Genomic DNA, 12,016 nt, shown 5'->3' with positions numbered 1-12,016 from the left:
GCCGATTCATACAATAAAATGAAAAGAACTCGAGGTGGTCCCATTGAGAAAAGGAGATAGTATGCTACATAACTGAAAGTATTCCATATATTTTTCTTGCGATACGAGTGTCCATCTTTCGTTTAAAATATACGGACTATGCGGAGGGCGCGGTATTCTAAAAGATAAAACGATCTAATCGAGCTTGATAAATAAAATAAAACCGAGGCATGCAAGGAAAATGCACAATTTAGATATCGTATAGTTACCAGGATAGAAAAGCTTTACGGCTAGTAAGCGTCGCTTATTCCTACATAAAAAAAAAGTACTCAGTATTTCAGTTGGTATATTTAAAAGTTTTGCTTTAAGGAACTAATTAATGTTACATGTACATGGCATTTAATTGAATTACATTCAATTTTCAAGGATCTTTACGACAAACCGCACGAGTTTATAATTTTTCGAGATGGAACACAGCCGATATATAATTTTTCAATGCTGTACATTAAACCGCTCCCACATGAAACGTTGCTCACGCTCATTGAATTGTATTATATTTATATCCTGTGTTGACAATTTCAGAACGTCTATTGCTATTAAACTGTTTTTTTTTTTTTGTTACAATGTGTATCTGATCTGATCGAATCAAGTCATGCGCAGCCCCTGTGTTAAACCTGAACCAGTCAGCATCGTTAGATTGTCCTTGTGATTTCATTTAGATTACTTCTGACCACGGATCTGTCCCACAACTACGTTTATTTTATTTCGAGGTAGCTTTGGTTCGAGTAATGCATAACTTCAGTGCCATATCCCTATACCTGATCTCATATCTGTGATCATTAGCTAAGCAGTAGCTAACATTTTGTTGTACAAAAAAAAGAAAAGGAAATGTACCTTGTTGAGTAATCTATTCGATAGATTACTTGTCACTGTCATACTTGTCATTGTTGTATGTTTATTCGTCTTCGTGAAAATGATGGTAGTTAGAGAATTCTTTGATTAATTGTAGAACGTTGTACCTCTTACATTTACTCTATAACGCCTGTCCCCCTTACTTTCAATGATCTTGAATTGCTACATTTCCCACTACCATTCGATTGACAGTTCGCGCGTTTCCTTCATTATCGAATGTTTCCTAATTGTTACTATTTATTCACTAATTTACAATGCGATAAGTCTGATAGGCTTAAGTTTAACACAAATAAATTTATAAGTTACTATAGCTCTAAATATATATATATATATATAAAATTAGTTCATCAAAATTGCCAAAAGTCTTCATACATATGGATCGAATATAAATAGATCATTAATCATAAATAAATTATTGTACACATAAAGCATTTATTAAGGAAAGTCTGACGTTTTAAACATTAATCGAGTTAGCATAGTAAAGTATTTTACATCAGATGCCTCATTAAATTCGTGTTCATCAAAAAAAATTCAGTATTGTGTATGCGTAGAACATCTCTCTCTTTCGTAATGATAAATAAACTTGTATTTACCTATATTTGTACATTATATGCATTACATAAAATATCGACCGCATAAACACGGGGTAAATATACACGCTCTACGTATAAAAATACTAATATACATATTTACCTCTATTATACTCACTGGGGAAACTATAGATTCACCGCTATTACCTACGAGAATAAGGATAGAAATGTTAGGCACTCTCAACAGGGTAAACATAACATGCTTTTGATGCTTGCAGCATCGGATTCACATTATATTTTACATAAGTATATATATATATACTTATTGACTCAAATAATATATATATATATATATAGTATACCTCTGAACAGGGTAAAAGCAGAAATATACTCGGCAGGCTTGTAATGTCCGTTAGTTCAAATAATTACAGGTATACATAACTCTTCTGATTAAACATTAGTTTATTTTACAGGTGTATTCAATTACCATAGCCTTCTCAATTTTGGTAAAGCGTTTATGTTACACTATTGTTTAATATCAATGCTCTCCAGAATTTGTAAATATATTTTTAAGTACATGTTGGTTATACACTAAGCATGTTGATAATTGCAATTTACTTCTTCATGCAAACAAAATTAATTGAATCTTCAAACAACGCTTAGTATTTCGATTTCGAGATATATTCCGTTCCTTTATGCTATATGATAAACAAATATCTGCGAATTGAATATATATATAATGGAAAAAAAATGTATCGAATGCTTTAAAGATGGTAGTGGCAATTTGACGATAAGAATACGAAATTCCGTACTTTTTAACAAAAGTAGCATATTCCTTTTTCATATACAGATTACCCGAACGGCTCGGAATTAAACGTCGAGTTCTCTCGAATTGATTTTGTACAACCGCGCGTAATAAATGAATAACTCGAATATATTAAAAATTGAATTTTTTATTCTCTCTTTCAGTCTTTGCATTGTTGTACATCGTGGATTAACTTATCACAATAGGATCTTTTTGTTTTACACACAAAACGTAACCGCTATCAAAAATTGATTAATAAACTACTCGCAGTGATCTACAATTATTGAACTTGCATGAAGATTCTCGAACGATTTCGTATAGGAAATATTAATCTTTCGTATTATAAAGATCTGAATTCGATAAAATAATAAGATACATTACATGGCTCACGACGTACTCTTTTTAAATATCATTATATCTTTATTAGTCTAATTGCATTACTTGAATATTTTATGGATTGTAAAACGATAAGGAAGCAGACTTAGAAACGTATGAAAGCGTCGTATAGACACTTGTGTTGACTTTTTTTCATATTAATGCTTTACGAAGGAATATAACAATTTGCATAATTCGATAGATAATTCTATACGAATTTACATTAGTTTCGCAAACTCCTATATAAACAGATTTATGACTTTTTCAACAGATTTGATAAAAGTTCCTTACGCAATACATATGATATTTATTATTATTATATATATATATATTATATATATAAGAATAAATTAAATAAAGATGCACACACACACAGCTGTGTTCTTAGGCCTAAAGGACAAAGTTATGAACAGATAACGTTTTACTGTAAAATTTGCAAAAGAGGATTAGAATTACATCTTAAACAGCTGATATGTACATTCACAACAGAAACCTGTATAATATAATGCAAATAAAAAGAAACAGTTTTAAAGCTCCCCATTGTACTATCCCCAAAAAATAAATTATATCGTTAATAAATGGAGTAATATTATTGACTCGTGACGGAGCAATGTATTATTGCTTGTGAAAGAGTTGAGAGGTTTGTTACATGTGTGTGTATAACGAGATTTGGTGCTGTACTATGTCAAAATGTCAAATGCAGTTTCCGAAACGTACGTTCGTCAGAGCACTGCGTTCATCTACACGAAAAATGGTAGAAGTATTTGCATAAATTTTGTTGTCTGAAAATGTATTGAATTTACTTGCTATCTATTGGTTTGAAATTTCGAATAATTCAATCGTTTAAATTAAGTTCTCTCTCTGCATCTTTTAAGACTGTAATGTGAACTATACTCGGAAATGGACCTATAAGAAACTTACAGCGAACGATTAAAACTAGTTGAGTCACAGAGAACAATTATGAACTTTCAGGCACAGTATGCTTGAATTTGCAACTATTCCGTATATTTATTCTGTTATACTTGCTCAGAATATGTAACTTTGTAGATGTAAAATACTTCTTTTCTCCAACTTATACACATGCAATTAAAAATAGCTATCATATATATCTATTTGACAAACAACATTTACAACTTTTACTATTACTTTTTTGTCTTTTTCATTTCCATTCTCTACTACTGGCATAGAATCTCGAAACAATATTTATACCTAGTGCATCCCCTTAATCACGCAAGGAACTTAATATAAAACAGATTATCCCATTACAGGTATAACGTGACAAGCATCGATCCAGTGTTATTTTACTTCGTATAATTTATCTAAAAATAAAATATATGAAGAAATAAAAAGAGGAATATAACTATTCTTGGTCACACCTACATTTTGTATTATATTTGCATTATATCTTGCATTATGATGTCAGGAGCAAGATATATTCAACGCACAGATAAGTCTATTTATAACATATTTTTTTTTGTTTTCTTTTCCTTTAAGTCAATAAAGCAAAAATTTACAAGAATGCTTCATCGAGCTTGATAAGCATCATTTATTGTATAAAATGGACCGATATTATTCTCGTATTTCTGACATCATAATTCACGATAGCGAACACATTGTTAGACCCTAAAATACTTTATTTAGTATTAGCAGAACAGCAATAATAATCTGTGCTACTATTGGGAGAATTTTTATCTACTTATTAAAGGTACGGTGAGAGGTATTAAAATCAGTCTCTACATTATATTATATATATATATATATATATATATCAATAGGAATGCATGACGGATTAAACATCGCAATACCAAACACGTCATAGGATTTTTCTTTATATAGAGAATTCGTCAGCTCGTATAGTAGGAGATTCGTCTAGCAATTACGCGCGGAATAATGTTTACGTAAATATAAAATTGCTCCTAAAACATATATTTTGTAAGTTTGTTCAATTAAAGGTTGCTTTACATATAATAATTAGACGAAAACATCGAGAGAGAGATTCCTACATGTTGGAGAAAAGCGCAGTGAAAATAAATTACACAAGAGTAAATATCTTTATTGCCAAGTAGCAATAATCGCGCACAATAGAATGAGCAGGGTGCTTGGTGATTCGTCTACTGCGTATATCGTGTGGCTAACAGTTAAATTAAGCTATCACGAAAAATATGCGGGAGAAATAATATATACTAATTATACATAATACATATGAAACTATTCTCTAATCGAGTTTTTTTTGTAAAACTGAGTTTCCTGGATTATTTAGCACTGGTATACTCCGAGGGCAGTTAGTTCATTAGTTAATAATAACCATTCATTTTGCCTTATCTAAAATTAAAGTGAGATATATATGTATGTATATCCTATTTCTTTTAAATATAATAATCCGTGTGGTGGAACTGTGATTACTTCTCCTATTATAAATCTATTTCTGCGGTAACAGTACACCAGAAAATTAACTCTTTTTACCACTATCGACGCGCAAAATCGCTAAAATACTCAGTTTTTTTTGTATATCTTTACTTTTCAAAATTCTTAAACGCAGTTATAATGTTGCTATGTGTATGTACGTGTATACATACATGTATATATAAATATATACATAAAAATCATTGAAAAAAAATCTGTCACAAACATATCTGTACCTTTTCCTTTTCCTTCGTGCACACGTATAGTATATGCAGGTGTGCATGTATGTATATGTATATGTACTGTAACACGGTAATCTTAATAAAAACATAATCCAAAGAAACTGCTTCTGCACAGATTTCCTAATGCTCTAGATTATATCTGAATAATAGCGCGAGTTACGTTGTGACGTTGTGTAAAGTCTATTAATAACTTCTTATGATGATACTGGCTTGTTACATAGCATCGTACGCTCAAATGTCAATCGTCAAATTACGAGAACTGTGCAAGTCGTGAAAAATTGGTGACTTCTTCTCAGGCTCATGATCAAATGACAATTAATCACGCTGTAATAAACAAATGCGAACAATAAGCATAATTTCAACGTGTTATACTCACCCACTGCACTCATATTTTTTTCTTGTTCTTCTACATAAAAATTCTGTAAATAAAATGAACGATCAGTCACGGGTAAACTCAGCTTCCAAGTTATAGTTCCGTAAATAGTTCCACGATTGATTATAAGAAAATATTTAAAATCTATCGTTTGATTCGTAATCTTCAATGACGTTACACCTTGATGCTCTTCACTGATGTTACGAATTTTAAAAAATACGTACTTATAAATGTTACGTTACCTTTCACTGTAGAAAGTAAGGCTTCTTTGCAAACATATTGATTCGCAGACTGGATTAATCTTATCGTCTAGAAAAAGCGAAATTATAAATGCGATCCTGTTCCTTTTCTCGACTGTTGCTTCAGTAGGTAGGTGATAATTTAATACATCTCTCTGGCACAGTCTACTTCTTAATGATATTTGTTAACTTATGATCTATGGTTTGAGTGTTTATAGTCATCGTGAGATTTGGTCTTAATTAACTTGCTATTATAACCGTTCAGAGTAAGCTTATATCTTATACAACTATACGTGTGATGTTTAAGCAGAAATCTCCTCTTTATGATACTGAGTAATTTGTTCCAGAGCAAGAGCGTGAATATATTCAGAAATATAAAATTTCTTAGAAAATTCATGTGATCCGTCTTTCGTGATTCGAGATTTTTCATGACCTTTTTCATCAATATCAATAGAACGCCCTGTTAAAACTGTGTTGTGACTCTTCTTTTCTTCAGACAGTGATTGTTTTACATCTTGCTTTTTATATCTTTCTCGGATTCATTTAAAAATGCCATTAATGATCTTCCAAGAGCGAAAATATATGTTTTATACGATGCAGACTCTCTTCCTTCCTTTGCGACGGTAATTGATCTGTTGGAATATTTCCGGAAAGATCAACTCGTAGCTCATTTCCCAAGAAATAAATGCCTTCAGTGTCTTCCGTGCTGATACAAAACGCTCGATCAAGATCGTTCCTTAACTCATTCAACAAAAAAGAGCATCGAAACAGGAAATACGATTCCACGAAACCTGGAAGAATTCAAATTAATTAATAAAGCTACTTTTATTTGTCACAAGATGATTAGAAACTTATCTCGACTTACTCACATAGACTCATCAGACTTGGCCGAAGTTCACGGGGAAGTGCCTGAACGAAGTCTAATCGCTATTTAAACAAAAGGCTATCGAGTTTATGCTATCAATAGCGTCATTCTGATTATTGCACAGAACACCCTTTTCGTTGAGAAAAGTATCTGTATAAACATTATCTAATTCAAACGAGGACTCCTTCAACGGTAAAAGGAAGTCGATGGTGTCGTTCGACAGAACGTCCTCGATATTTTCAAAGTCTATACAATCAGTCTTCATCATTTCATTAGCTTCTTTTGAATCCATCACGAAGGAATTAATGTCGAACGTGCAAGACTCGGACAGATGCAATATTCGATCGTTCGACATGGAGGTGTTGCAGTCGAGTCTCCTCTGTTTCTTCATCGCGTCCTCCGAGTACTTGAGCTCGTTCTCGTAATCGCTTTTTCTCTTATTGCCAAACTCGACGTACTGATTTTCCAATGACGACCCGATCTGCTCGCCGATCAACGTCGTCGAGACGGTGCTCCTGTCGTTAAAATTATCCAGACACTGCGCCCTCTTCTCGGCGTTCGTGCTCATCACGCGTTCACCGGTATGATTCGCAACGTAGACGCACTTATCACGATCGGTCAGCATGTACGTGACGTTCCTTGCGTCGCCTTGCGACGCGACATCGTTCTTCTTATCGTTAAACATGTGCAGAGCAGCATCCTGCGCTTTTACCGCGCCGACCTCACCGTCACCGGCGTACACGAGCGGCTTCTTCACCGGCAAGCCGCCCGCGCCGGTGGAGTTGTCGTAATTAACCTGATGCATCAGCGAGAACTGCCGGAGAAAGTCCTCGAGCGTCTCGCTCTGTATATTGTTGGAGAAGCAGACGCCCTCCAGGTCGTCGACGTAGTCGGCTTTCGCGATCCCGTCGGCCTCTTCCACCTTCGGGAAGCTCTTCAGATCGCCGCCCGCTTTCGCATTCGCACCTAAATGCAACGTGAAAACAACAGATTAATATCGAGGAGTATCGAGAACCGCGAGAAGTGCGCGTCGCCGCACTTACCTGCGTAGGACTTCATTTTGTAAAACTTGAAGACGCTCGGCGGTACCTCGCCGCACTGAACGATGTGGGGACACAGCAGCGGCTGCTGCTCCTTCATGCTGGCCTCCAGGTACTTGGCGGCGCTGCCGTAATCGTTCACCGTCACGTTATTAAAGTTGACATTGTGTTGATTGCACAGCGACGACTCGACAATCTGCTCTCCGGCGAACGCACTCGGGATGGTGCGCGTGTCGTTGGGCTTGTCCACGCACTGCACCCTCTTCTCCGCGTGCATGGTCGTGACGCGCTCGCCGATGTGATTCACAACGTAGACGCACTTGTTGCGATCGCTCAGCATGTAAATTATATTCGTGTCGTAGGCCAGCTTGACGTCATCGTCGTTGTCCAGGGTGCCGTGCAGGGTGTCCTGCGGCTTCGGCGCCGCGGTAACGTCGTTGTTAATAAATACGATCGGCTTGCAATCGATCTTCGCGCAACAGTTGGGACACTCGTTCACCTGCTGACGCTCCTTCTGCTTTATAATCTCCGTGATTTGCGAATTGTGATCGTTTATCGACTTCAGCTCCTTTATTATGAGGTGCTTGATGTCCTGCATGTCGACCGGCATCGTTTCGCAGCACTTGTGCGACTTCTGCGTCACGTTGCCGTTCATGCTCGTCGGCAGTTCTTGCTTGAAGGAGGGCTGCTCCGCGATGCCGTCCTGACACATCTTGAACAGGGGTACCGTCTCCGTGGCGTTCTCCTCCGGCGAAATGAACGCCTGCTTACTCGGTATTATCGGACTACCGTACGAGTTGGACGTGTTTTCCGTCAGGTACGACGATACGCGGGTCTCCGGCTTGCTCTCTTTCGACACATCCGCCGGGAATTTAAACTCCTTCACGTCCTCGCCGATCAGCATCGAGGGCTTTAGGTAACGCGAGTTGTAATCGTCCTCTTTCCCGAATTCCGAACAGGTATTACTCATCTGGCCCTTCGTCGTGCTTAAATGCTCACTTTTTTGAAGATTAATATGGTAGACGCCATTTAATGGCGGCTTGCCATTAATCGAACCGCCGCCGTCGGTCGTAGCATCGCGGACCTTGTCGGGAGCCGGCTTACACTCCAGGTGAACTTTTTCAACCGAACTTTTGCCATCTTTATTAAAACTTTCGCCAGACTTTCTCTGACCGTCCGCAATCCGACTGGAATATTTCAAAGGACTGATATGCTTCTGAAACTTCTGCTTGCTCTTCTTCAAGCACTCGGAATTGCGCTTAGCCTTTTTCCTTTTTATCTTGCAGGGAACACTTGTTTTATCGTCGTCAGTCAAGTCGATGATTATAGTCTTCCCCGGCTTCGGTCTGCCCTTCTTCAGCGGCTTGAAATTTCGCGCTCCCTTCTTCCGCAGGTAAGACTGATCCGCGAATTTAGTTTTGTTATTAGCGCTCGGTAGCACGGTGTGGTTTTGCAAATTGTTGTCGACACGATCTTTCCTCGCTTCGTCATTAGCTTTACCCCCGCACGAGGTGTTTCGACGAAACAGTGAATTCCTCTGGTGTTTCTGCAAAAGTGTTATTCCATGTATGAAAATTTACTATTTTTGTGTTGTAGAATATGCGCATGATTTGTGCGTAACAATATTAATGCAAGGAAATTGAATTCAACCGAGCCAAGTTGCATTACCTGAGAATTCGAACAGCTCTGACTGGTCTGTATCGGTTTAGCGGACTGTAAATCCGCAAGACTATCCATTCTATCTTCAAATTGCAGAAAATATTCATGCGTTTGCTGTACATCCAACAAACTTGTCTGCAACAGCCACAGCGTTTCGTTTTCCTGCTCCGCAGGTGGCCTGGGCAGAAATTCCAACAATTCATCCCGCAGCTTCGGCATACGCGATCCTAGCAGCGACACAGCTGTGTTGTTAATTATTTCCTTCTTGTCAGAACTTTTATCCAATTGCTTCCACATTCTAAAAGCGAGCAAGTATCTGACATAAACTAGGTCAGTTATAGGAGTCGGTACGGACTTTCTTACGACGGTATTGTCAAAGCTCTTCCTGTATAATGAAACGTATAATTTCTATTATCCAAACGAAAATTTGTATATATTATAGTAGATTCGTTCGCTAATTCGTTTCTTACAATGTAACATATAAAAGAGAGGCGTCTACGTACGTAAACATATGATTACAAATTTTTGTATACTTTTCTGTCGTGTGTTTAATTCTAATTAATACCCTGAAAATATGCTCTTCCGAGTTATCTGCAAATAATATTGAACAGATGTAATAAAAGTAAATATTAGCGATTTATTTTAAAAAGTTGTATTTTGCTAAGAAGTGTTACGTACTTAGGTGTATGTACAATGCCGCAAGAAGCTTCGCGACAATTTTCGAAGCATTTCTAATGTACCTGGAAGGTCATTTTTCCATGGAAATTTTTAATTCCATATCTATATATACACTTAACAGAGCCGACATTTTACGTAAATACGAATTGTGATCAGCTACATCCTAAATTACAATTGACAATTACATTATGTATTTTTTTATGTGAACTCAATGTGATGAGGGATAATGGAAAATGCGACAGTACCTTCTTCACGTCGAGCCAATACAAGCGAAAGAATGCTAACACGTTACTGAGATGGCTCATCAACTTAACTTTATCATCGCTCTTAGCTTTGCTTGTCGCAGTAGACGGAATATTTCTGAAATGTGCAATTACAGGTATCACGTATCCCCCTATGCAGTTTTCCTAAGTCTAACTATCAACTTGCACGTGAGCAAACTTCGTGAAGGATGATTCAAGATGCATTTGGTAATTTTATTGCATTGGATCTTGCTAGCTGGCGTGGATAACGATCTTACTGTGTGAAGAGCGCGATCAGTCCTTCAAGATTCTGGTAATTTTTCTCTCTTATAGCTGTGCGTGCAGCTTCATTGCATTCCGCTAGCCATGGGAAAGCTTCTTCGAGCTTCTTTATGCTATTGTTCTTCGCCGTTGTGTCTTCCAGTTGCTGGGACCTCGAATACTCGTTTCTACTCGTGCTACTCTCGCACACGGAAACTGTATCCATGATATCTTCCTCTGTGGCTTTTCAGTGACTCAAAAATTCTGTAATTATTATGTGGTTTGTGCGGCCATCGTGATAAACTATTATTACAATCAATAAAGGTGGAAAGATAAATTCTCTGATAAATCCTTAGTGTGCAACAGTGCGAATCAAGTAGGGGGGACCATGATTTTTCTCTCCCGTGGAGTGACAGAGAAATATTTTCAAAGTTACGTCTCGTGTACTGCAAATCCATCGTTATAAAGGGCACAATTATCAAAATCGATACGATAAAAAGACAGAAAAGGGTGAAAGAAGTTCTTCAAAGGTGTCAACCGGTGTCAACGTTCTCCATCCTAGAAACCGTATTAGGCATGCTCGCGAATATTATTAATACCATTACGACACGCGATACGCGACGAGAGAAAAGTGCACGTAGGTCCACGTTCTTCCGCGGCGGGTAAGAGATAAGCGACATGATTCCGAGAGCGATCCGCGAACGGGAAGAGGAACGTTTGTCTTACGATCGGCTTATCGTCGATTGTCGCCGTGCCTCTTCGCGCGTGTCGGAGCCCGCCAACGCGAGTCCTCTCTTCCGTCGACGTCCGTCTGCCTCGAGTCGTATCGACGTCGCAGCGGCGGCCACTCGTGCTCGGCGCGTCCTGCTCGCGAGGCGGAGTCAAATCGGCCTGGTGAGGGCTCGCGGAATTCTCGGCTCGTAGCTGCCAAAAGCACGCATTACAGCGGACGCGCTCGTTCACGATCGCCGACGCAGAGCTGACACGGTATACGCGACAGCGCAACTCCCTGTCGGCGTCTTTGATGTTGGTGGCTGGCCGAGGACGCATGCGCCGAGTAGAGGGCCTGCCCACTGGCGCGATCTGAACTTCCCTCTCGCTCGCACCCTCTCGTTCTCCCTTCCTCAGCCATCCGTCCGCGATTCGTCGTCGGGTCGCGTTGGCGGAAAATAAAAAAAGTCTGTCTCGTCCACCGCCAAGTCCATGTTATTATTTCGACGCCGGAAATTTCGCCCGAATCGCCGTCGACTCGTGCCGGCTAAAAATAACGCTGCCTTTAAGGGGATGCTGGAGTTGCTAGTGAACTATTTTTTCACTATAGCGATGGTAATTGCAGTTTCGAAAATTCTCTTGCTTGTGCAGAATAAAAAATCCTTTTCCACAAATGAAGTATAGATAGAAAGAAAGCCCGCT

At 38.3% G+C, this 12,016-nt stretch overlaps 1 protein-coding gene across 1 annotated transcript; it reads right to left on the bottom strand.

Annotated features, from left to right (window-relative positions):
• Window positions 1-4,083: 4,083 nt before the first annotated feature.
• Window positions 4,084-11,698, bottom strand: LOC105279010. Its single transcript, XM_011338502.3, has 7 exons — window positions 10,346-11,698; window positions 10,101-10,263; window positions 9,926-10,013; window positions 9,432-9,807; window positions 7,767-9,309; window positions 6,728-7,689; window positions 4,084-6,649 (listed from the first exon to the last, which is right to left on the bottom strand). The coding sequence occupies exons 3-6, from the start codon at window positions 9,931-9,933 to the stop codon at window positions 6,779-6,781; spliced, it is 2,838 nt and encodes a 945-aa protein (XP_011336804.2). The 5' UTR covers window positions 9,934-10,013; window positions 10,101-10,263; window positions 10,346-11,698; the 3' UTR covers window positions 4,084-6,649; window positions 6,728-6,778.
• Between the last annotated feature and the right edge of the window lie 318 nt (window positions 11,699-12,016).

Source organism: Ooceraea biroi, chromosome 9 (genome assembly GCF_003672135.1).
Source record: "Ooceraea biroi isolate clonal line C1 chromosome 9, Obir_v5.4, whole genome shotgun sequence".
NCBI classification, from domain to species: Eukaryota; Metazoa; Arthropoda; class Insecta; order Hymenoptera; family Formicidae; genus Ooceraea; species Ooceraea biroi.
Note: the sequence above shows the minus strand (reverse complement) of the source record. Positions and strands in the feature narration are given on the sequence as shown.

What these genes read in the sequence shown, in the direction of transcription:
- LOC105279010 (XM_011338502.3), bottom strand. An exon ending in AGAGCTGTTCGAATTCTCAG is followed by an intron (nt 9,310 to 9,431) that starts GTAATGCAACTT and finishes ACACTTTTGCAG; the next exon opens with AAACACCAGAGGAATTCACT. An exon ending in CAAAATGAAGTCCTACGCAG is followed by an intron (nt 7,690 to 7,766) that starts GTAAGTGCGGCG and finishes CGTTGCATTTAG; the next exon opens with GTGCGAATGCGAAAGCGGGC.